Genomic DNA, 26,411 nt, shown 5'->3' on the forward strand with positions numbered 1-26,411 from the left:
GTATGACTTATTTTTAAAGCCTTTGATCATCTTTGTGTTAGTTCTGAGGGGGCCAGTAGCAGGCATTTAAATTCTTCCAAGGAAATAGGGGAAGTTAGCTGGATTGGTTCCTTCCACAATGTTTTTCACATTTTTGTAGTTTGTGATAAACAAAAATTGTCAGGGTATTCAAAGTAAACATAAGTGATATAGAAAAATGAGCCAAGCTTTGATGTTCTCGGGATAAATTTATGAGCAGGTGAATGAATGGCAATGAAATAACATGTCACTTGTTGTTTTCTTTCTGCTCCAGACGACATTTGTTTGGCATATCTCTGTTTGCTGAGCACTTGTACTATACAGAGTTGAAAACTGGTATGATTTGGAGAGCCAACAAATTTACTGGCAAGGTTGCAGTCACAGTTAGCCTGAAACCATCTTATTTGCCACCAGCAGATATAAAAGTGGTGCATCCCTTTAAACAGCCCGGTGCTAGAATGAATTCTCAAGATGTTGGTAAGTCACTGCATAATGGCATTTAATATGTACAAGAATATATATATATATATATACCCCTGTTTTCTTTTTTTGGGGTAGATTCTCAACCAGGGTGCCACCTCATCCTGAGAAGCCATGAGATCCATTTAAGTGTACCCAGGGGAGCTGTGTAATAGCGCTGTTAGGCATGCAAACACCTATGCACAAGACAAATCTAGAGATTTGAAGTAGGAATACATAGTGGGTGTGTCTACTAGATCATTAATGCACTGTAATTACAGTGCATTAAGTTTAGTACCTGTAATGTCAGAGACTAAATGCACTGTAATCAGTGCTACTGTACATTAACACTGATGAATAGTTTTTTTTTGTGATGCTACTGCACATTAGACTAAATCTACTGTGCATTAACACATTAGGATGGGCTTTGCCCACTGCGCTAACGCACAGTAGAATTAGTCTTTGGCTCATTAAGCACCTCGTGTAGGTATGCCCACTGTCAAGAACATTCTGACCTGTTGTGTTTCTGAGGCCTTTGCAACAGAAGAATTGCATTATTATTTTTCTGTAGTCAAGAAATGAGCAAAAGCTAAGAGCTATAATTTTCTGAAAGGTGTCAAGAGTTTAGCAAGGGGTTCCCTGGAGCCTAAAAGTGTTGGCAACCACTTCACCTGAGATTCTGCTGTGGTAGTCCCAGAACTTCCAGGGGGAATAAAGATCCATGAAATGAAGAGTAGTTTGAGGGGTGAAAATAACAAGCTATGAATATCTGGACAAACCCTTGGGCACTTAGCAATTTTGAATCTCTTATTTTCCTAATAAACTGCCATCCCCTTTATTCCAGTACACACCCCTCACACCTTCACAGTGATGTCTTCTGCTCCTCCTGTGTTGTGGGCCGGGTGGTAGAAACTAAGATTTTCCAGAGGGATCTCCCTTGGAAATACCTCACTTTCACTGCAGGCATTTGTTCTGCTTCAGCAAAGAAGCTGGTAACTAAGGCTAGGGACAGACATTACACATAAACCAGTATAAGTGATCAGAAACTGGTTTAAACTGTAACAGAACAGAAACTCAGTGCACACAAGCTGCTTTCAAAATGGCTGAAACTGGTTTAAGATAGACCTGTGTGTATGTATCAAACTTAACTGACTCAGGGTAAACCAGCCTATCAAACTTGTGTCACAGATGCTCTCCTGACTTAAATTAACTCACAGTCCCCCAGCATCCCAGGCTGCTTTGCATCTCCCCCACAACGCCCCCACCCTTGCAGAGTGGATGGGCTAGGCTTGGCTCAAGCTGTCTGCTCCCCTGGGCTGTCACAGAGCTGAGGCAGCAAAGCCTCCTTTCTGCAGCCCTGGTCCTGCCTGTGCCTGTTAGCCTGGTGGGGGAAGAGAGCCTCCTGTAGCCCCAGCCAGAGCCCTGGTATGTTAGGGTCTGCCCTTGCCGCCCCCCCGGTCAGTGTAAGTCACTGATGCGCAGGTGGCAGGGAGGAGGGAGCAGGCCCTCCAGCCCAGGGCCAGCCTAGATCCCCAAGCCTCAGTGGGGTTCTTCTGCCCTAGTCAGAGTTCCTAGAGCTGATGCAGAGGCAAAATTCCCCCCTCCTACCCCTCCATGGAGGTGCTGGGGAAACAGTTCCTCCAGCCTGGGGCTGAGCTGGTGCCTGGCACCAGCCCACATGGGGGAATCCCTCTGCCTCAACAGGGGGAGGTGGGGTTCCCACTCCATGCAGGGTGCTCTGAGCCTTTCCACTGGTACAGAGGGGAAATTCACTCCTCCCAGTCCTCAGCATGGTCCAGCACCAGCTTAGCCCTGCTGCCATGGGTGCGAGGGAAAACAGTCCCTCCAGCCTGGGCCCTAGCTGACACTGAGCATCAACCCACATGGGGCGAATCTTCTTTCCCAGGCAGGGTCCCTTGAGCTCTGCCATGGTGCAGAGAGGGGGAATTTCCCCCTCACACCCCTCTCAGGGGTCTGGCGACAGCTTAGTCCAGGGGTGTGCAATTATTCTGGGCAGACGGCTGCTTACTGAGGCTTGGCAAGCCATCAAGGGCCACATGACAGGCAGCCCAGGGCAGATTAATATTAATTTTCAAAATTTTTGAGGGGCCCTGTGGGCTGGATAGAATGGCCCGGCAGGCCGCATCTGGCCCCGGGCCACATTTTGCCCAACCCTGGCTTAGTCCCACCACCACAGGTGTCGGGGAGGAACAGTCCCCAGGGAAGGGGAACCCCCCACTGAAGCCTGGGGATCCCCCTTGTGGGCTGATGCCAGGCACCTTCTTGGCTCTGGGCTGGAGGGACTAAGCTGGCACTGGACCATATTGAGGGGTGGGATGGGTGAATTCCCCCTCTGCACCAGCTGCAGGGTTTGGAGGACCATGTCTGGCCAAGAATCCCTGCTGAGTTTTGGGTGTCCCCCACCATGGGCTGGGCCCTGGGCTGGAGGGACTGTTGGGGGTCGGGGGAGCAAGGAGTTGGGTGGGGCATGTGCTGGGCAGCCAATCAGGGATGGGCCCCTCTCAGCTGCATTCGGGTGCCCTCGCCAGTGTCTGGCAGGCTGGGAAGCATGCTCTAGCACCCCCTGGCTTTTGGCCTGGGCCACTGGAGGCATCTGGCTATCTTTCCGGATTCAAAAGTGAATGTCAGTTCATTTTAATTATCAGTTCAGCCTACACAGCTTAGACTAACCAGCAAACATTGAATCAATTCAGCCTCTGTCTATACTTAGCCTAAAAAAATAATAAATGCTTTCATGAATATAAAACATGTGTTCATGACCTCGGGGAGCATGTGCCTTTATTCAGGGGGAATCCCTGTTTCTGTATATTGATATAGCAAATCATGTAAAGTATTTAATGCTACAAACCTAGACAGTTTTGTACACACACATTAGCATTGGCATTATGACTAGAGTGGACTTGTGGTGCAGATGGTTTGTGGTTTTCACTGTCTGCTGCAGTTAGGATATCCATTTGGAAAGCTGACAACCTCTTTCACATGTGTTCTACACAAATGCTGTCCTTGGACTTAACCTAGATTCAACAGATGATATGTTTATAAATCCACTGGAACCTGCCATTTCTACTTGTGTTTCATAGAATGTCACCATTGTCCTAGCATCTTACACTGATTTTAGCATTTCTTCTTTATAGATTTTAACTGATTAACTGATTTTAGCAGTTCCTCCTGTTCTTGCAGGTGCTGAGTTGCTTAAGTGGATATTAGCATTAGAAGGAAGCTTAACCCCAGTTCTAGGTCTGATGACCAAAATATTCAAATGCTAGTGTCTGGCTTCTAAATCCACAAAACCGAAATCCGTAAATCCTAAATTAATATTTGGATATCTAAATAAAGGCATTTTGAAACTTAAGGTTGTCCATTGACCATCGAAACAGAAATAATAATTAAAGAAGGACCTATGTGATGAATCAAAGCTAATTGAGACTGACAGATATTTTCATGATATTGAAACTGTCCCATGGCAATGCTTTGCAGTGTTGCTAACTGGTAATTTTACTTAAAAAGTTACAACATGACTTTTTTTCTCACAGCTCCTTCTGTTGGAATCACTGTTTCCTGAGAATCTCAGCTTTCATTTTAATAAAGTAAATTTCAGTTTCTCTTGGCTGTGAAGAAAAGCTTGAAAATATGAATCCTAAAGTCTTCAACACCAAAAATCAAAGAAACAATATCTGTTCTTTTTTAAATCTCAAAACTTTTAAGCCAATCATATAGTATTTTGGGGTCCAGTTTAGAATTTTCATGTGCGTTAAACAAATAAATGGCAACCTCAGCAGTGATTACATTGCTACACTATAGCATTTTTATTATTTATTATTGCTAATACCAGTGTCTATCGAAACTCTAGTCATGGACCAGGACCTCACTATCTCTGACACTGTACAAACACAGAACACGAAGACTTATCCACAGAGCATCCAGTGTAAGTGTAACACAAATAACTTACAGACATACAGACCAACATGGTGGTTCTCAGTACATAAACTGTTAAGTGTTTTGCAGGTATTGGGTTAGTGCATGAGAACCTGACTTGAATATTTTCTCTGACTGAAATGTGAGAAAAGTAGAAATTAACAGAAAAAACTAACAATGACAGTAAATTTAATTTTCTAAAATTTCTTCAGCTTTTGGCCTCTTTTTGTGGGCATGGTTTTGAACCCGTACATGATTGCACTCATGTCATTGTAAAGAATTGTGGGCATAAAGGGAGAAACTTAACTGTTTTTTTCTTTTCCTTTTTTGTCTGCATCTAACTGCTAATATTTACATTTTCAGTTCTCTATGGCCAAAAAATATGGGTTCAGTTTGTGAACACTGAGAAAAATTATGGCTGTAAGAATAGAGTCTGTATTTAAAGCTATGATAAAAACCAAGCCTTTAATAGTCTATTATCTAATTAATCACATAGATACTATCTATATATGTTTATCTAACTTTTTTGTTTAACAAAAGCTATTAGACAAGAGAACATAAGAATGAATCTGCACCAGATCAAATCCTGAGACTTTGAACCAAATCTAAATTTGGGTTCTGGTTTTCTTATTTGATCAAATAGCTTTTTAAAAATGTGCCATTCCACTCATTTGGCAGGTATCTCCTCTATTACAGCTAATAGAATGTAGCCTGTGAAATCCAACTGTAATACTGTTGAATTGAGCTGGTTAATTGAAAATAGCATAAGATAGCTTGTCCATGTGGTCTGTGTGGTCACAGGAAGCCTTCTGCACAGCCAGGCAGGATGAAGAGGGAAGACGGGGGTGTGTGTGCGTGCATTTGTTTGCATACTCATGTTCAGCAGCAGCAGCAACAGGCTATTCTTAGCTTGATAAGGGGGCAGGCAACCCCAGAAGAAGATTAGGAAGATTAAACCAAAAATAAGAGTTTGAGAGACAAAAATAAGACTGAGAACATTGACTGGTAACTACAGAAGCACAGCTGCTGAAGAGAGCTAGGCCAAGCCAGCCAAGGGAGTTTGCAAACCCTTCCTGCTAAAAGAGCTGTTTGGATAGCTATTTTTAATTTGGAGGGAGAGTGATCCCCGGGGGGGAGGGGGGGTGTTTCACTTAGCTTTCTATTTATTTTGCATGTATTGTAGGGAGCAATAAAGACTCAAAGTTCTATGGGCAGTGCATAATTTATAGTACTTCTAGTTATAACAATCCAAAAACTAAAGCCCAGATTAGTAAAAGAATTCTGTATTAGACTTAGGCAATCCTTTCTGTCTCAATAAAATGTTGTTGGGCTCAGTTGGTTTATCCAGCCAGTTTTTGTGAGCATATAGGACATAAAAACTCTGTTCTGCTACATATCACCAGCATCCCCAGTTGGCCCTGTATAATATGAGGAAAACAATGACTTTTTCCAATGCAGAAATGCATCTCATCTAAGGTTATACTGAGACATTTGGGGAGGTTAGATTGAGTTAAAAATGGCCACCTGATCTAAGGAAAGTCAGGATGGGGGGGCTAGTGGGGAGGCTTGGGGGAATTGGGGAGGTAAGCAGGTTCCCAGGGGGGACAGATAGGGTTTTCAGGGGGTTGGTGAGGTCTGGGATGGTTTGGTGGGATCAGGGGAGCTTATGGGGTCCATGGGGAAGTTTGGGGGGATGGGAGGGCTCTCTCCCACACCTTGGGACCAGGGGCTATTTTTAGTCCCCCGATCCCCACCACCCAGACAATGAACTCACCCCATCCACCCACCACTCCCCTTTCCTCTCCTCCCCTGACTTTTTGCCAATGCCGGGAGCTGAGGAAATCACTAGTAAAACTGACACTGGGAGATGCTTGTGGTATGGGGATTTGGTGGGCTCAGGATGGGGGGGAAAGGGGCTGTCCATCTGAGAGTGGGGGGAGGGGCTGAGCTTAAGAATACCAGTGTCAGGGAGGGGGTAGGAAAAGAGTGGCCCTGGATCTGGGGCCATTGACTAGGCTTTCCCAGTTTTGGGGCTTTGTTGGGACCTGTACAGAAGTTCAGGACAGTTAGATCTGTCTAAAAATGGCCAACCCAATCTAAGTTAGACAGTCTCAGAGGTCATATTAATTTAGATTGGGCCAGCCATTTTTAGGCCAATCTAACTGTCCTGAACTTCTGTGCAGTTCATGCTTAGATTGGTGTAACTAGAGATCTAAGTGTAAAGTCCGCACCTGGTCAGACTAATTTGTAATTTTTAATGTGATCAAACCTCCCTTTAGTTTCCCTAAATTTCTGTATATAACATTATAGTTTCATAGTTTCATAGTTGTTATGGTTGGAAGGGACCTTCATAAATCATCAAGTCTGCCCCCCTGCCTTGGGCAAGAAAGAGAGCTGGAGTCATATGACCCCAGCCAGGTGCTTGTCCAGTCTCCTCTTAAAGACCCACAAGGTAGGGGAGAGTACGACCACAATAATGTGGCAGATTAATCTCCACGTTTCTGACAAGGTAGTCAAAGCCTGAAGGACTCTAATTATGTCTTCTTCTGCAAGAATGTAGCTGTGGGCAGAGGTCATGATTGTGAAGGAAGGGTAGTGGAGGATCACCATCTTTTAAGTAGATAGTAAGGCCAGTCCCTTAAAATGTGAACATTGGGACAGATTTTTGAACAGGACTCTGTATTCAAGGATGAGCCAATACAGAAAGCAAAGCATTGAAGTAATGTGTTCACAACAACTGTGTATATTGTTACAGTTGTTAGTTCTGTAGGATATTTGATTTTGTTCCTGGATGTCAACTGCAGTAATCTCAGCTGGAATTATGCTGGGATCACAGTGGCCCATGTCCGATCAGATGGATATGGAAATTGTAGCTAGAAGTAGTGTTTTTTGCTACTGTGGCCCTTTGAGGATCCAATAGCTTTCCAGTCCAAAAGGAGCTCAGGCTATGGACTGAATTAACAATGTGAGGGCAGATTCTAGAAACTGACTTTCAGATGTTAATACCTTTTGATAACTGGATTTCCTTGCTATTGTGCTTCAGTGTCTTTTGGAACAGAACCAACAATTATTATATGATTGTAGCTATTCTCTACTTGCTATCCATGTTCTCAGACACCTGGCCAACCTGTTCCTTAGGGCACTGACAAAAGTGACATTTATTGCATGATTGACCCCTTGAAAGTGCTGTACAGCCATGTGCTGACAGAAGTGCATGGCTGCAGAGCGCTGTAAAAGTGCCTGATCACACAGCAAATTAACCCTCATGTAATGAAGGTTCAGATGAAAGTGGTTCAAAGTGGAGCACCTTCATTAACTTGTGCTGTCCCTGTGCACAATCCTGGCTGGGCTGATGCAGCCCAGCCCTGCCCCTGGTGCTGTCTGCAGAAAGGGAGGGAGAAAAGGGAGGGGAGAGAGCTCTGGGCTGGGGTTTGCCCAGCCTATGCTGGAGTGAGGCTCTGGGCCAATCCCATGCAACTTTGGATACAATGACAATGAGAACCTGATTGTTTATTGGAAATATACTTTCAAAATAGCAGTCCTCAGTGTGGAAAACGGCAGTCCCTGCAATGAACAGAAATGAAAACTGGCAGATTCTTCTAAAAAACTGTCTTGAAAGTTCTTTTCTATATATGCAGTACAAATATATTGAACATATATACATACACCACATGTGAAAACTACCTCAGGCTTTAAATCAGTAATCACTGGAATTTGCAAGAAACATGAAAGCAAATTCAATGTAGGAAATTAATCTTGCATGGTTAACATGAATGCTTGTGCTCCAGTTCTACTGCAGGGCACAGGGAACTTGCTATGGGAGCTGAGTTACTCATTTCTGAAAAGAGAGGTCAGACCTCAAGATGCTCCCAGAATAAAAGCAAAAAATGCCAGATGTAATGGGATAAGAACTGTAGTGTAAGCTCTGGTGTTTCCTCCAAGACATTGGGAAACAATGGAATTTTCTTGGAGAGTCTGCTCTTATTTCCTAAAGGCATGAGTACCATGATTCAACCTAGATGAGAAGAGCAGTAAAACCAGTTCCAAATTTTTAATATATAGGAGCCGATTTCTTTAACAGACATAGGACTCTCAATAGTGCTGAAAGAAAGAAGATTTCCCAGGGTTGCATATTTAACCTTTCTGAATCCTGGGCAACATTATATTCAGAGACTTTCAAGTGACACAAAAACATACAAGTTGAGAATTAATCTCTTGGCTCAATGAGAGAAACCTTTCCAAAGAAGAAAGTCAGCAGGGGACATTTAGTAATTGTTGTTATGGATAAACTGATTCCAAAAGGTCTTTTTTTCTTTCTCCCTTTCTTTCTTGGGAACTAAGATGCTACAGCAGTGATTCCCAAAGGGGGTGCCACAGCACACTAGCGTGCCACAGGAGCAAGAGGTGTGCCACAAAATCCCCCTGTGTTAGGCAGTAAATGTTCTTCTCCCCTGTCTGGCACCCTGAGCCTGCCCCGGCTACTCCAGCAGTGCCTGCAGCTTCTTCTTGGAGGACTGTCACCCCCAGATAGCTCTTGCTGGCCCCCCACCATGCTCCCAGCAGCATGTTTTGCAGCAAGCAGGTGGGCAGGTGAAAAACAGACGGAGCTGCTCATCCTTTCCACTCTTCCTATGCTCCCAGGGCCAGCAGGAAATGCCATGGTGGTAGTTGCTGGCATTTGGGACTCTGCAGTGCCTCAGCAGTGGGGTTTGCCCTTGCCCCCTGAGGGTATAGATGAGAGGTTTGGGGGGCATTGAAAAGTGCAGAGTGCCCCTCCTACCGTTAAGTGGCACCAGCTAGATCAGTGAGTCTGAAGTTTTTTAGCCTCAAGGCCACTCTTCATAACTTTTCAGAATGTAGATCTGTCTCCATGATTTTAACTGGGGTGCTGTGAAATTCAGAAAAGTTATAGAGGGGGGCCTTGAGGCTAAAAAAGTTTGAGAACCTCTGGTGCAGAGACTAATCCTTGCTTAAAGAAAGATGTATCTGGTGTCCTTTTTCTAACTGTACATCTCAGCACTGGTATTATTTCCTCTGGCAGGAGAATGGGGAACGTTATGTTTTGTAAAAAAAAAATATGGATATGTGTGTGTGTAAAATATATATATATATGGATACATGCAGACGTGCAAAAACCTTTATTGGGTGTAAGAGTGATGTGTTCTGCCAATTTTAATCCAGAAAAAAGTGTTTTCTGGGTATCAAAAGTTTGGGAAATACTAGATAGAGGAAGATGCTCCTTATTGTTGATACTGTGCAATGTCCCTTAGGCAGCTTGCTTTGGCACTGGTACTATAGGTTGCCAAATAATGCTTTCTGAGGGAGCATAACCCCTCTTCAGGCTGCACTTCCATATATTGATCTGTTGGTCTTTACTGGAAACTGATTACCAAATTCCATTCCTTTTGATGTTGGGTGTTTATCTGACTTGGCTCCCTGCTCTGGCCAAAGTGGATACAAAATTAGTTCTTGTAGAGATGTCTACAACCTCATCTGGGTAAATGGTACAACTTTGTTTTACAGCAATCAATTTCTTTAAGCACACTCCCTCCCCTCCCCCACCCCTTCCCCTAAGCATGCACCCTTTGTAATGTAGATAGAGAACACCTCTACCTGTGGTTTTGTCAACACTTAACTCTTATTTCCTGGCACATAAAGCCCTCTTGCACCTGCTAGGAAAAAGTTGCAACTGTGACAGTATAAATAGTGTATAGTAGGTAAGGCAAACATGATCCTCATCATCCAAAATGACAGTTAACATGACAAGGAAGATAATTGCCATAAAATTTCCATAATGTCTATTCAGCAGAGCAAAGTAGATGATTAGTACCAGTCACATGTGATTAACAGGAGCAAAGAAATGATATTTAATATATAAAACAAGAGTATACCATGCACATTTTGTTGGCAAGGTGATAAGCCTGGTGTGAAGGGACCACTCCCTTGTGCATGAACACGTGGAGGGGAGAAGATGCAGCGGTGTGGGGTAGTCCTGTATTTGTCACATACAAGTCTCAGCATTTGGACTTTGACAGTCAGCAAAAATCACCTTGTGAGCTTCTAATTGTTGCCCATGTGCCCCTAGTGAAATCAGTCCTGTCTGTGCTCCAGATGTTCCCAGGAAGTACTTGAGCTGACAGGTGGCCAGAAAAGATCTTTTGCAGTCATGCCAACTAGATTATTAATACATAAGAAGGCTTCATTACTAAGCACTAGCTCTCTGATCTGTTTTTACCATCAGGAAAAGAGGGTTATTTTCCCAACTCAAAAAGACAGCTGATGAGAAGAAACAGTTAGGGGCCAAGCATCTCTGCTCTTTGTTGACAGGATCAAAATCATACTCTACCACAAGAGGAGGGATTTCCTTGAAACTGGCAAATTAATGCAATATGGGCTGACAAACCTTTACATCTACATACTGGAGATCCCACCACACTTCTCAGGTCTTCCTGTGATTGTTGGGGCCACTAAAGCTGCCTATCCCTGACTAAAAGCAAGGGAATATGCTGTGGGATGTAATCCAGGAGGGCTGGGGGGGACACCTTAGCTTTGGAACTAGCTCCGTCCTTTGGTTGCAAATAGCATCCATTTGTTAGCTGTCAATGGAGGCTGTCAAGCTTACCTAATAGCTGGAACTTTTGGGATAGTTTTGGGGCAGAAAAGTTTAAGGGGAGATCAATTTAGTTCAGACTGGTGATCAGGGAGGGGCAAATTCTGATTAATCATATGTTTAACATGCCTTTGAGTGGCTTTGTAATCCCTTCCCTGAAGGGCCTAAATTGGGCAAGCCTAGAAGATAAAGATAACAGACAAAGGAAGATTCCAGGAAAAGGGGGAGGGAGACAAAAATAAAGCAAAATCCATATCAACTTTAACAGCAAGAAAATCAGGTAAGTTATGTTGTTTTCAAGAATAAATGAAGGCAGGACAAGCATTGGGACAAGGACTATCTTTTTGTGCAATGTCAGTTAAAATGGGGCTCTGATTCCTGTTTGCACTTAAAATGAAGCATAAGCCACAGAAAACACAGGAGAGGAAATTATCATCAGGAAACAAAGTGACCAATGTGAATTCTGAAGTGGACTTTAGATAAGGAGAGGAAGGATACTAGTGTTCCTTTCCAGACTTAATAACCCGCGTCTGATTCTGTTGTACCTCTTGGTGGTTCCGCCCAGGAATTGACCACAACGTTAGTTTCTGTCTAAAGATAAATCCTGTATGTTATGAAACAGTCTCCATCCTAGAGACTATTTTCTTTTTCCAGGACAACGATCCTGCAATTTTAACAAAGAAAACTGTAAGAGAAGAATCTGCAGGCAGTACTCCAGGACCCATTGGTGCAGATGTTCTAATGGATTTGCTTTGAGTAGAAATAAGCAATACTGTGAAGGTAATGTATAAGTTCAAAAGATGGGATGGATGAACAAGGGGGCTAAGCTTTCTTCCTGCCTTTCCCCCCCCCCTTAAATCCCATTGAAATCAATGGATAGGCACTTTTGAAAATCACACTGGGTGCCTATGCACATCCAAAATATCTTTAAAAATCTGGCCATTTTGCATTTTTAAAAATACTCATACCCTTTATAGTGATAAAATACTACGTTTGCTAGAGAACTTTTAAAGCGTATTTGCATGAACTCTACTATCTTGCTTATTATGATGTCAGAACAGCATATTTTTCAGAATGATGCACTGTGTCTCTGAACAACTAAATATGAATTTCTTCTTGAACTTTGTGTTGGTTTAATTTCCATAAGACAGCAGCACTTGTATGTATTGGATTTGATGACCATATTCTGATACACAACTCTGTTTTCTTTTGTCAGATGTCAATGAATGTGCCTTTTGGAACCATGGTTGCACTCTGGGGTGTGTAAATCTCCCTGGTTCCTATTATTGCACATGCCCAGGAGGTTTTGTTCTGCTGGCTGACAGGAAAACGTGTCATGGTAAGTAGTAATAATAGATAAGCATATGAGGCGTGGATTGAGAAAGTTCTCATTTGCACAACATGATCTGTGATTATTGTGCTGTTAGGTTTCTTTCTTCTTATGAAAGTTAAATTATTTCACTCTTGATGACCCAAATGCAGAGGTCATAGTTAAAGGGATATAAGTTGCCAGTTGGTAAGCAAGTGTGAGAGTCACATAGCCAATAGGAGCCCAGACAAGAACCAGGACGAGCAGTTACAGATATCTACATATATCCTTGATAGTTCAGTTACACTGCCAAATTGTAGGACATTTCAGTGAGCCACTGCCAAACCTCAATCTTTGGGGTCCTCCTGTTACTTTTGCATGTACTTATACAGTGCTCACAGTGGGATATTGCAACAATGAAATGCAGTGAAGCAATTGGGATCCTATGACCCGAGCTGACTTCTTACCCTTTGGGCGGGGGAACTGGACTCGATGATCTTCCAAGGTCCCTTCCAGCCCTAATGTCTACGAAATCTATGAAATCTATGAAGCTTGTTATGCTAATATATCACAGTATATCTAAAAGAACTTTTAGAACAGCCTAGCTGTGAAACACCCATCATTTTCAAAAAGTGCAATGTAGGGACACTGCTGAAAATTATTTAATTCCAATAGTCTCCATCTTGGTTAATGTGCTACAGTCTGAAGCAAGGATTTCCACAGCTAAAAGCATAAATTGCTGTGGCCTGAGCCAGTGCTCTCCAGTAAAAGATTATAACAGGCTCTTGTCTTAAATTGTTAGCACAGAGCTTGACCCTTATCAAACATTGGGTGAGTTACAGCAGCACAAATGTACAAGAGCAATTATAGTGTTGTTTCATTCAAGCATGTATTACTGGAACTGTGTAGAATTCACAAAAATGTTCAATTAGGTTAAATCATATCATACGCTCACTTCTTAGGGTCATACACTTCCGTTAACTAAGAAATCTTCTTTGTGAAGTGAAGCAGTTTATTTAATTGATCAGGGTATTTTGTAAGCAGTATAACCCTTAATATGTGAAAACAAGCAATGTGTATCTATAATACATTTTTTAAATGCTAAATACACTTTCTGTTTATCTAACTTCAAATGGCTCCTAGTCAGTTCAATAAAACATAGTAATATATATCACAATATTGTTTGTTGTGGTTGATTAATAATGCAAATAAAAACCTAAAGCATGAAAACTGAAATCATATCACTAAAAAACTGACAGTAATTTTCTGATGTGTATCATTGTGAAGCTGAGCATGTCAGCATCTATTTCTATGAGGCTGAGCTTGTTATCAAGTTTAAGATTTCGGAATATGTGTTATCCAGCTAAATCTCTACATGGGGATCAGAAAGTCACGTGCATCTAGCTGTAGTGATTAGGAAACTCATGTGAATGCACTAAAACTGGATAAAGTGTTAGGCCTCAGCTTTATTAGTATAACATAATGTAGCATATAACATCATGATGTGGTGAACAGTATCCAACTCCAGTAGGACAATGAGAGAGGCTACTGTGGAAGGATAAAAATTTACACTAAAACAAGTAAGAGGGGCACTTCAATTTACCTTCCCTAACCCTCTTCTTGGTTGTGTTTGGCTCAGCAGCAGGTATCCAGGTTTTCCGTTTCCCGTGGAAAAACAGAGTAAACAGAGGATTTTACCTTTTACTGGAAGCAAACCCAGATTTTTCATTTTACTGGAGAAGCCTGGGGATTTTGCAGTTTCGCAATGAGCTCCCTGCAGGCTGGCAGAGTTGCAGCCTGCAGGGAGTGGGAGGAAGGTGATGAGATAGGGGGTGCCATGTGCATGTACAAACATGGCAGCTCCCACAGGTAGGTAGAGGGGAGGGGGAAGATTGAGGGAGGGAGGGAGCTGGGCAGGGCTGGGGCTGCTGCCCAGCTGGGAGGTGCGTGGGGCCTGGGGCCACAACGCGTAGCTGCAGGGCCCCAGCAGGGAGTGGGACAGGGCTGCAGTTTGTCTGGGGGTGGGTGTGGTGTGGACCCTGCTGTGGTCCACACTCCCAAGGGGAACAAGGGGGACCTGTGCCCCCCAGATCTATGCACGTGGCAGACACAGGCTCCCACCCTCTGTCCTCCCCCGGGGCCCCTGCAGCCCAGTGGGCTGACCCGACGTGGCAGGAAACAGTGGAGCTGTGCAGAGAAACTGCCTGCCACTGCAAGCTCTGTGCTGCCCTGGCAATGTGCCCCCTGCATTCACAGCTGCAGTGAGGACAGCTGCATGGGGTTGTGCCCCTCAAAGCAGCCGCACACAGGGGACTCGTTGCCAGGGCAGCATGGAGCTTGCAGTGGCAGGCAGCTTCTCTGTGCAGTCCTGCTGTTCCTTGCTGTTCTGGGTTACACTGGCTGGGCTGCGGAGGCCCTGGGGGAGGACAGCAGGGTGGGAGCCTGAGCCCAAAGCCACCCCACACATAAGTCTGGGAGTTTGCAGCAAGGTGGGGAGTCAGCTGCCCCCTGCTGCCCAAGTCCGCAGCAGGCAGCAGTGGGAGTGAGGGCAGGGGGACTGAGGACCCACATCCGTAGCCCTGGCAGCTTGCAGCCGCCTTTGGCAGGGCTGGGGGAGCAGAGGCAGAGGTGGGGGGCGAGGGGCACCAGCAAGGCTGTGAGGCTGTGGAGTGAGGGGTAAGGCATGAGCAGGGCCAGGGGGCTGTAAGTGGGAAGTGAGGGGTACCAGGAGGACTGGGAGGGGATGTTTGGAGGGGGGCCTTTAATTTTAATCACAGATTTTGGGGCTTTTATTAGAGCATTTGCTATTTTTTTTATCAGAATTTGCAGTTTTTTTTATCAGGAAAAACCAGGATCCCTGCTCAGCAGGAACAATTCCTGCAATGGTTCAAGGCAGTGTCTATTAGGGCTGTGCAAAATTTTGCCAGCAGTTTTGTTTCAATGCTGTTTCGACTCGTTTCAAGCTTGAAACAGCGAAATTGAAACGAAACAGAGAGCTTCGAAACGGTGTCGAAACGAAACGAGGCAAGTTGAAATGTTTTGAAATTTTTGAAACATTTCAAAGCTCAAGCTGGGTTTGCCTTCAGAGAAACAGAAACTAAAGTAAGGAGAGGAAGGGGGGAAGGTGGGGGAAAGGACTGCTCTCATTATTGACTGTGTAGCTGGCCAGTGACTGTCATCCTTCCCTGAGGTCCCTTCCAATCCCTGTGATCTGGGGGAGGGATGGAAATACTGCATAAAAGGCAGCATTGTTTGAACTGCCCTGTTATCTGCCACAATTACTGAGCTGGGTGTTCCAGTGTTGCCTGTCAGCAGCTAGAGGTGCAGGGCCCCAGAACCCAGACTCCCCCTGCACCTGTGTCCTTGACAGCTGGCAGGCTTCGTGGCCACTACAGGGCCTAGAAGACCTGCAGTTTTCACCCCCCCGTGCCCCAAGACAAATGCAGTCTCACAAGCACCCATGACATGTGTTTTGCCTGTCAGCAGCTAGAGGTGCAGGGCCCCAGAACCCAGATTCCCCCTGCACCTATCTCGCTGACAGCTGGCAGGCTTCATGGCCTCAGCAGGGGCTAGCATGCCTGCAGCTTTCACACTGCTGCGCCTTAACACACACACACACATTGTCACCCATGTCACAATTTTGCTTGTCCACAGCTTGAGGTGCAGTTTTCCCCAAACCTCTGCACCTATCTCCTTGAAACTTGGCAGGCTTTGTGGCCTGAGCAGGGGCTAGCATGCCTGCAGGTTTGACCCTGCTGTGGCTTAACACGTATACGTGACATGAGTTTTGCTTTCAAGACTTTGAGGTACAGTTTCCCTAAAGCCCCTGCACCAATCTCCTTGAAACTTGGCAGGCTTCATGCCCTCAGAAGGGGCTACCATTTCTGCAGCTTTTATCCAAATCAGACCAGAAATGACAAGTTATAGGCTGTTTTGAGCTTCCCCATTATAGTGTATGGGCGAAACATCAAAACAGTGTTGAAACAGTGAAACTGTTTCAATGAAACGAAACGGAATAGCATTTTCAAATCAAAATGAAATTGAAAACGAAACACTGTTCTGTCAAAACATCAAAACACAAATCGAAATGGAACGGTGCCATTTCACACAACCCTAGTGTCTATCTCCCATGCTTAAGCCAGCAAGGACTCAGAGGGACATTGTCCTTGCTGGTTTCACAGAATTCTTACTCCCAGATGAAGCAGACCCTGATGCGTTTGGGAGCACAGCAGGCAGGTGCACAGTGTTTGCATATCTACCTTCTAAAGAAATTTTGCATACATTTGCTCAAAGTACAACCTAATACTTTCCTTTGTTTGGGGCTGCCCACAAGCCCACTAGTTAAAAGGATGAAAATCTTTTCATTATGGATTAAGTTCCTGGGAATATGGCAGCTTCAATAAGATTAAGACAATATAGCATTTATTCTTAGCAATGAATCTTGCCAGAACCTTTCTGAACAGGTGACAGGCAAGCTGAAAAGTATGTACTAAATCACTGCATGGAGCCACGTCCTGCTTTAAGACCATTATAATTAATATTCCCTCCTGTATCTACACTATAAAAATAACCATGTTTTAAACACAAGTGTAAAATTATATTCCCTAGTTTTTGTCTGGGTAGTCACTCATAGCTGGTAAGTAAGTACTAGGTGTAGACAATAGCCATCTATACAGTTGCAGATGAGTTTTGGAGATACCAGGAAGGAATCTATTTAAGGCTGATTTAATGTGATTGAGCTGAGTGAATAGACCACAGACCTGACCAAGAAAGCTGAACAGTGATGGGAGGTTCCAATAGATCAGTCATCCTGTGATGTTTGGAGACTGTGTGTTAGCTCTGATAAGAATTAAGCTTGAAAGTTCCGCCTTCACTTTTTATGGTGGCTGTAGCTTTCTGTATATATATAATTTATAGCAGAATCAGGCCTTATAGTTCAGATTTCCATAGATATTTAGGTATCATAAGATGCAGGTCAACTGGTGTTTTCAGGAGTTCCTTGGTACTTATATTGATTTCCTACTTAAAGTATTTGGAAGTATGGGCCTACAATGTAGTTATTAGTGAGCTCTTCAAATAAATTTCATTATTGGCTTGACTAGGATAGGGATTTCTATGCTCTGTGAATCCTCTCTGCTACCTATGATACGTTCATTTTTAGACAGTAGTAGGAAAGTACCTTGCCTTCACATGCTACAGGTATTTCACTAGGAAAGAATAATGTGTGTGTGCGTAGTTTCTTTTGGGATGTAGTTGTGTGGTGAAACTTTAGTACCGCCTCTATTGCTTGGGCAGATTGTAAAGGGGTTTCATCTAACTGACAGCCCCTCCTACACATTACATACATTACAAAATTAACTGGGTAATCGTGCAATAAATTTAGACTGGCTACACATGCGAAGTAAGACTGGCCACAGAGGCAAAGTAATTGTCACAAAATTATCTGGTTAATCACTCAATACATTTAGACCAACCACACAGCAAAGTAATTGTCACATGATAAAAATGATTATCCAGCTATAAAAGGAGCCAACCAGCTATGAAGTCAGTGCTTGAAAGTGTGTAATGACTCTATAGTTGGTTTCTAGACAACTTTCATTTGAATATGTAGCAGGAGTCTCAGCTCAAAGAGTCATGGGCTGAATTGTGCCATTTAGGCTCAGGCCAGCATTGGTGTGATAAGGACCCCCACTGCCCTAGGATTAGCATGCCACAAAAAAGGCAAAGTCCCATTTTAATGTATAATGAGGTGGGAAAGGCTATACCTTGATGTTCTAGGGTGGCACAGTATGTTCCTGCTGGTGTGCTCGTCTTCCTCCATATTATAGAGGAGATGCAGTAAAACGCTAGCAGTACACAGACGGAGCTGTTCCTATGGCTGAGAACTGCAGTTGTGCACTGAGGTAGGAGGAAGATTATTTCTGCATCTTCCCTAGCACAGTATATTCCTGTTCTGGGGTAATCTGCTGAATTTTCTGACACCACAACTAGCTGGGATAGAGAACACTTCCAATGCTGCTCATCACTCCCTAGGTCAGTTGTTTGTCAATAATCTTAGCTTTCCAGGCACCTACCCCTTATTGTCCAAGTGCTGAGCAGTAAGGTAAGGATGACAAGAAAGTAACATGCTTTTGGCCCAGGTTTAAGGCCAAATATTGATAATGTAATTCTTCATTTACTTCCATAACTTCTGTAATAATGTCTCCCACACCAGAAAGTGTTCACATAACCACAGCAGCAGCATATTGTCTCAATCCAGAACAGAAATGTAGGCCACACAACAGCTTGAAGCTTTGATGACCTCTTATTTATGACATGAATCTTTTAATTCTAAAGCCAAGAGGCTTTACTGGAGTATAAAGGGTATAAATATGAGATCAATTTCTAGTTCTCTTTCTTGATACTTAAGAGGTCGGAACAACACAGTTCACGCTGCAGTTGCCTTGGAGAAGGAATATTTATGGCAGCTTTGTACCATTCAAGCCAGTACATACTGTTGATTCAAGGAAACAGCTGTGGGAAACCTGTATTTGTTCCAGTCTCAGTCCCTTCTGGCAGGTGTTGCCATATGGCACTTAGGGTTGTACAAGGAAAAACAGTGTTATAGCAACATGTTGGCTGAAAGGAGAAGACCTAGGGTTTGTTTTCCTGCCTAGTTGTTTGAAATGAGGAAGAAAATTAAATTTAAAGATACCTAAAAAGTAGCTGGTACTATCAACAGTTGTAAGGGGAAGTAAACACTGAGCCTTAATGAGTGTTAACTGCCACACAAGAATTATCCATTGATGAGTTAAATCTTGTCTCATCAGTGTTCACCTCTTACTTCCATTGTCTGCAGCAGAGTTGCCTTACATTAGGTGATGATCTGGCCCCACTGAAGCTGAAAGCTGTAAAAGTAGTTCTGTGATAGACTGTGTAGTTGTGGGAAGCCTATTTTATTGCCCTAGCTATATATAATGGACTGTTTTTATAAATGTTATGTATTAATAAATACTTGCCTAAGTTATAGCCTCTGATGAGGCTATAAATCAACACAAGAAAAGGGTTATAATAACAAACAATTTGCGTACAGTGAGCAGTGTAACAATTTTTGAGACAGGCAGAAGGCGGGGAAAGGTAGCACCTTAGGGCTCCTATACAGTGGAGCTTGGGGGTGCAGACCAGCCGGACCCAACACCCACCAGCAGTGGGGGCGGTGGCGCGGAGTTGTGCCCCCTCCCCACTGTTGGCACTTACGTGTCACCTGATGTAGTTATCACTATAGTAGCACTTAGTGCTTCACTGGGTGAGGCTCTGTATTTACACACAGCTAGAGATTGTTCCTGTTCTGAAGAGCTGATGATCTATTCTAAGGTTCAGATTTGGGATTCCTCACTCTAAGCACATGAATAGTTCAGTGCTGACATGGCTGTCAGAATTTTGACAAAGCAAAGTGTGCAGGAAACAAAGTGAGTGCTATTATCCTTATTAGACAGATAGTGAGCTGAGGCACTGAGCAGGTTAAATGACTTCTTCACAATGTATGTGGTAGAGCTGGAAACTGCATCCATATCTCTTCGTTTAAAATTACACTATTCTCAGTGGTGGCATATAACAGAAGAAGGCGCAATGGTCTAAAGTTGCAGCAAGGGAAGTTTAGGTTAGATATCAGGAAAAACTTTCTCAATAGGAGGGTGGTAAAAGTTACCCAGAGAGGTGGTGGAATCTCCATCCTCAGAGGTTTTCAAGATCTGAGAAGGCAAAGTCTTGGCTGGGATATTATAGTTGAGGATGGTCCTGCTTTGAGCAGGGGGTTGGACTAGATGACCGCCTGAGGTCCCTTCCAACCCTAATTTTCTATGTTTCTGTGATTTATTTGCCATTTAATGCCTTATCCATAAGACCATCTCTACCTATATACAAGCAGTCCTTGGACTTACAACACAATTGGTTCCTGAAAACCATGTATTAAGTCGAAACGTTGTAACTCAGAACCAATTTTCTTATAAGAAATATGTTATAAATAGGGATTGGTTCCTGAACCAAGGCTTGATACCCTATTTTCACCAAAAATACCCCAGAATTTTGTACTCGATCAATTATAGATAAGTAATATTAATGTATTTATATTGTAAATAGCAATCACATTGATTTGGAAGGACTTCTTTGAGGTGACTTTTCTTGACTTTTTGAAAGGCTCTCGGTTGGACTTTTTGAAGGGTTCTTGGCTGGAGTCTTCCCAGGAGTCCTGGCTGCAGGTTTTTCTGGAGCCTTGTCTGCTTTCTTAATGAAAGTGTCCAAGGAAATTTGGACAGATGTTCTCTAGGGAGATGAGTGACACAGTGAACTAGTTCGTTGGCATGGCATGGCATCGGACCAAGCATTGTAAGTCGAAACTGACGTCATAAAGTTGAAACAGGGTGTCAATTTATAAATGTTGTAAGTGCGAAACATTGTAACTCAAAATGTTGTAAGTTGAGGACTGCCTGTATTAACCTTTCTTAAAATTTCAGAGCTCCTGTCCAGTTTTTTGGTAAATTTCTCATGCAATAGGTGAGTGTGTCTCAAATAGTTTATAAAGGTGCTGCTACTTGGCTCACACCTCTTAGTAAAGTGTCATAAAGTTTCACATTGCAAGTTTAACAGCATCAGAGCACAACAACTTTCAACTTTTTCCTTTACCATACATAGCATGGAGTGATTTTGAAAAGCAAACTAGAAATATACTGTCACTTAATTAACAAATCGTTTTTGAGCTGCTAAACTATGGGTTTTTCTAAATCATCTTTTTTTTTCTCTTCCAAATTGGTATAGAACTCATTTCTTGTACAGATAATTACACTGAATGCAGCCACGGTTGTCTTCAGACTTCTGAAGGGCCACTTTGCTTTTGTCCTGAGGGATCAGTGCTTAAAGCAGATGGCAAGACATGCATGGGTAGGTATATTATCATATTTCTTGCTCTAGTAGCTGCCAAGGTCTCCATTTGTCGTCGGTGCTAAAAGCCAAAACTGAATAATAATATTTCACACTCATTTTACACAGCTGTAGATGACTGTATGTCAGGCAATGCAATGGAGAATCTTTGACTTGACCAGCAGAACTCATCTTTGTCACTTAATTGGCATTTTTTGCTTGTTACAATTGAAGAAGTCTCTTAGGCTGTCTAGCTTTGCAAGTGCTAGTCTAGGCATTTCTTCTAGAGAACACACTTAAGATTTGGAGGGCTGAAGGTGACCTAACACTGTCTTTACATGCTCTGGATTCTGGGCTGTTTTATCATGCAGAGGTCTTACCTGGGCTTCCTGTGTGCTGCTTTATGCTATTTCTACTTGCTCACCAGCACTTATGCCATTCCCAGCATGTCCTCCACACCAGGTACAATAAATTAAGAGACAGTCTAGGCCTGTTTATTCCAGCTCCCTACAGCTCTTGTGCCATGGGAATATCAGAGCCACTGTGGCCCTTTCACAGCTTCTGTCTGCATTAGACCATGGTTTACATGGGATAGATTAGTCAGGCACAGTGCTAGGTACACAAGGTTCAGTAAGTTAATGTAGTTAATATTTTTACACGTCCATGTGGGGAAGGAATAGTCTCTTTGCTATAAGTACAACTGTGTAATGATTTTAAAAAGCCCTCACACTTTTCATCTCTGGATATTGCATGAGCCATTATCCTAAAAAAGCAGTGTGGGTTAAATTAAACATGAAGATCTGGTCTGTCAAATGAGAAGATTACTGGATTCCTTTGTGTCATGATTGTAATTCATTTTACCTTCTGGAGGGAGAATGGCTTTCATTGGCCCTACTATTGCACCCAGTATGGGTGCTCAGCATCAGATAGAAATCATTAGTTCCCTGTAGGTTGGACTGGATTTTTGCTGACTAAAGTGAGCTGCAGTAATGCTCATCAAATGTAAGCTCAGTTCATATGTCTTACTCCCCTCTGGTGTACATTGCCAAGAAGGGCTGTGACAGTTCATCTTCACTCATGTGACTAAACTTCAGTAATTAATGCCAATTTCCTGAAATCAGTATCAGCTCTAGTTCGCAGCTGTGTGATAGATTGTTCTGTGGCTTATCCTTATGCTTTTTTATGACATTTTACCTTAGAACTACAGGATAATTTGAAACAAAATGCTCTGTTTAAGGTTGTACGTCTCCAGATAATGGTGGATGCAGCCAGATTTGTACCCCTTTAAGCCCATACTCCTGGGAGTGTGCTTGTTTTCCCGGATATAAGCTGCAGGAAGATAAAAAACACTGTACAGCTATCGGTCAGTATTGTAATATTTTTGTATACCCGTAGCAACAAAAGTCAAAAGTTCTATTGTTGTTTAAAGTAGATTGTCTGTTCTAGATCAGTCTTTTAATTTTTTTTAATTGCTTGGGATGAATTTGGGTAATATTGGTGGACTGAGTACATAAAAGCTAATGGAATTATTATTGTGACATACACAATGTTATAGTTCAGTCTCCCCCACATAGCCAATGCCCATATTTACCTGAGCTCTTGATTCTGCACTGGGGAATGTAGGTTGTTTCACACAAATAAATGGTGACCCATATATGTCCAACAGTCTGTCCACATGCTTTATGATTTAATATGGGGATCTAGGCTTTTATATCTGGAGGTTGGGTGGGGCAAAGCCCTTTGAGAGCCCTTTTCCCATAATTTGTTTCTCTTACCCCCCAAAAACCAGAGTTGTTGAGTGCATATCAGTATGACATGTGCATGGGTTTCCTCTGTAGCATTTGATTTGTTGGATGCACCTTTACTTTTAGATTTTTAGTCCAAATGACATGGTATGATGAACATCATACAGAAATACTTTACTTTGTTTATTTTCTATTTGGTATATTAAAGATGTGTATATTGTATGGGCAAACACCTGGCACCCACCAGTACACACCAGGCACACAGCAATTCAACAGTATAGAACTGTGCTGTGCAGGCTTTTTCACAGTGTGTCTCTATGGATCTGTGGTTTCTTTGCTATGTTCAAGGCTCCTAATCAACACACACAAGCTGGATTGTGTGGTAATGCTGTGATGAGCTTAGAGTTAGAAACACACTATGTAAGAAGAAGTTTTGCTGGTGGCCATGTCACTTGGATTGGGATTCAAAATCTGAGAACAATTCCTGACTTTACCACAGGCTCTCTGGGTGATACTGGGTAAATCCTAAGCTTCTGACACTGCAAATTGCTTATGCATGTGCCTACCTTTACTCTTATCTGCACACTTGCAATTTGGACTTTAATCTCTCTGTGCTTCTGTTCCCCATCCTGTCTTTCATCCTTGTCCATTTAGATTGTAACTCTGTGGGGCAGGTATTGCCCCCTACAGTGTGTTTGTACATTGCCCAGCACAATGAGACCTTAACCTCATTTTTAGCCTAATAATAGAAACAGCAACTGTAACTAGTTTGGTGGAAGCAGCCAGACTAACTTCATTGGTAATCTATGTGGCATTAAAATGCAGGACCCATGGCTGAAAAGCAAGTGCAGTAAAATAAAGCACTGACTCTTTTTCATTTTAATTTGTTTATTTCCTGGTTCTAGCAGTGCAGGGATTGGAGCATGGATTTCAGCTGATGTTTATTGTCTCTTTTATTTTATAATTCCATTTATACACTTTTATCAACTGAAATCCTTCTGGCTTAGTTTTTTAATACTGAGCTTCAAACTCTCTGTCCTTCCTGAGACAAGCCCTGCACTAATTGTGAAGTGCGCTTGAGTAAAAGACTGAGTAATCACTAAGTAAGGACATCATGATTTGGTCAGCCTAAGCCTAGTATCAGCCTTCATTCCATGATGTAGAAGAGATAAATAAATGTGAGTTAAAACACAGCAAAAGAAAGAAAAGAGGCTACTGCTTCCAGTAAAAGACTATTAGCTTTTTTCTGTCTTCACTGAAAAATCTTGCTGTTTAAGGAGGAAAAAAGAAGAGCAGAGAGGAGAAACAAAGAGGAGGAATGTATACTAGTTGTTTTTCAAGCATCCTAACTACAGATTATGTTGGACCTAAAAGAATGCACATGTATAAAACTTCATTAACAGGTCCCAGGCCATTTTTGTTATTTGCAAATGGTCAAGACATCCGACGCATCAGTTTTGATGGAACAGATTATTCAAGTTTACTCGATTGGCAGATGGGAGCAGTCTTAGCACTGGACTATGACCCAGTTGAAAATAAGGTAAGGCATTAAAAATGAGAGGATTTTGAGGTGTCACAAGGACAAATGGATTTTGTTACTTTATGCCTTGCGTTTTTGGTTGTCAGTGATCCAGATCACATGTTGGACTTGCCATCGTTCTGTTGAATATCCAGCAGCACGAGTGACTTATTCTTCTGCCATGTGTAGTGTGATAAAGACAAGCTGAAGGGGTAATCTTCATTTTTCAGTTCTGCAATTCATTTAATGTGGTTTGTAAGCAAACATGCTCCAGCCGTCATGAGTTGGGAATCTGCATTATTTTAATGACTGCAGTTTTACAACCAAAACATGCATGTCTAATCAACTCATTTCTTATTTTAGATTTCAGAATAATTTTCTGGAATATATGATATGCTTTTATTGGGCAGTCATAAAAAACAAAGGCATCTCTACCATTGATATGTACCACAATCCATATTATGTGTAAAAGCTATTTTAACAAGAATTACATTCACATTCCCCAGTGTTATCAAACAGACCTGCTGAAAACCTGGTGGACTTCTTATCCTTATAAAATATGCTCTTCACTCTACCCCTTTTAGAAACTGTTGTTTGGTGTGTTTAGAGAATTTGGATGAGGAGTGGTTAAATGCTGTAAAATCTACTCTATCCTGTACCTATTAGGCTGTGAGATAATAATTACACTGTAAGATTTTAAAGTAGTTTTCTTTCCTAATGATTCCAAGTTGCTTTATAAAAGTAATAAAGTCAATGTCAAAACTATACTGAATATGCCTGGAAATCCAGTTATAAAACTATTTTTTATAAATTTAGTTTTACATATTTTTTCCAATAGGGAAGAATAAGTGTAGAGAAAAAAACATTTTAGAATTTGAATGTAAAGGTTTCTGAATTTATCTAAAGCATTAAAAAAATGAGGATTTTTTAAAAACCAATAACCGATGGGAGAAAGCAGCCTAGATATGTACCAGGGGGCTCACGGTGGACCACATCTACAGCTCACTGAATTCAATGTAAAAACCTTCACTGAATTCAATAGGCTGAAGAACAGACTCTGGATGCCCAAAACTAAGTAAACACAAGTGTAATGGTTCTGTAGCAGAGAAGAAAAGTGTAATTCACCTTGGAATGTAGCCACTTCTATCATAATATAGAGCTCTTTATTAGATCGGTGTAATTGGAAGTTATTCTATTTAGTGGGACAGGTAACTCTATTCTTCTGCTGAGACATACCTGTGCTTTTATCACCATAAATGTGTCTACACTGCATGCTATGATGCTGTACGGTGGTACATAAGCTGGTACCTAAGGTACCATAAGAAGTCTAGTTGCAGTAAAATGGAGAGGAAATTGTCTTACATGGAAATTTTCTTGCTCCAAGCTATCACAGCTATTTTGCCCAAGCTAGCTTGTTTAGAGCTGGCTAGGTGGGGTTGCCAACTGTCTGTACATTTACAAAGTCCATAAAACCCCCCCAGAAACTTGTCCATAAGGTTCTAAAAAAATGAGCTGTTTATTTAAAGGGCGGGAGAGAGAGAGAGAGAAGAAACCATGAGCTTCTCTGAAGATCTGTCACCCGAATGAGGCTGGATGCAAATGTTGATGGACAGCAGTGCCAACTTGTTACTGAATGAGAGTGCAGAGCTTGGTGCCCTGCACGGAGTTCTCTGTCAGAGCTTTGTGGCCCATGGGTGTCTCCATAGCACCTTCTTCCTCCCAGCCGTGTGCTACTGCTATGTCCCGTGGGTCATCCACTGCCTTTAAGGGCTGCTTGCCTCCAAGGTAGGCAGGGCTGTATGGCTCCAGGCAGTCTGAGGCATGGGGTGAGACAGATATGGGGGTAGTATGGTTGTGATGGAGCTGGGAGGATAGAGAGGCTGCAGGTGGGGGTCTGTGCTGGGACAGTGGGAAAAATAA

The 26,411-nt window shown here is 42.6% G+C and overlaps 1 protein-coding gene across 2 annotated transcripts in view; it reads left to right on the forward strand.

The window, feature by feature from the left end:
- EGF (epidermal growth factor) overlaps window positions 1-26,411 on the forward strand; it is a 128,285-nt gene that overhangs the window by 45,116 nt on the left and 56,758 nt on the right. For both annotated transcript variants that reach the window (XM_019521971.1, XM_019521972.1), the window contains exons 6-11: window positions 293-495; window positions 11,678-11,803; window positions 12,240-12,362; window positions 21,126-21,248; window positions 22,465-22,590; window positions 24,376-24,512. In XM_019521971.1, the coding sequence (XP_019377516.1) occupies window positions 293-495; window positions 11,678-11,803; window positions 12,240-12,362; window positions 21,126-21,248; window positions 22,465-22,590; window positions 24,376-24,512 (838 nt within the window). The remainder of the gene's footprint in view (window positions 1-292; window positions 496-11,677; window positions 11,804-12,239; window positions 12,363-21,125; window positions 21,249-22,464; window positions 22,591-24,375; window positions 24,513-26,411) is intronic.

This window comes from Gavialis gangeticus, unplaced genomic scaffold (genome assembly GCF_001723915.1).
Source record: "Gavialis gangeticus isolate Ggan-Ray unplaced genomic scaffold, GavGan_comp1, whole genome shotgun sequence".
Classification (NCBI taxonomy): domain Eukaryota; kingdom Metazoa; phylum Chordata; order Crocodylia; family Gavialidae; genus Gavialis; species Gavialis gangeticus.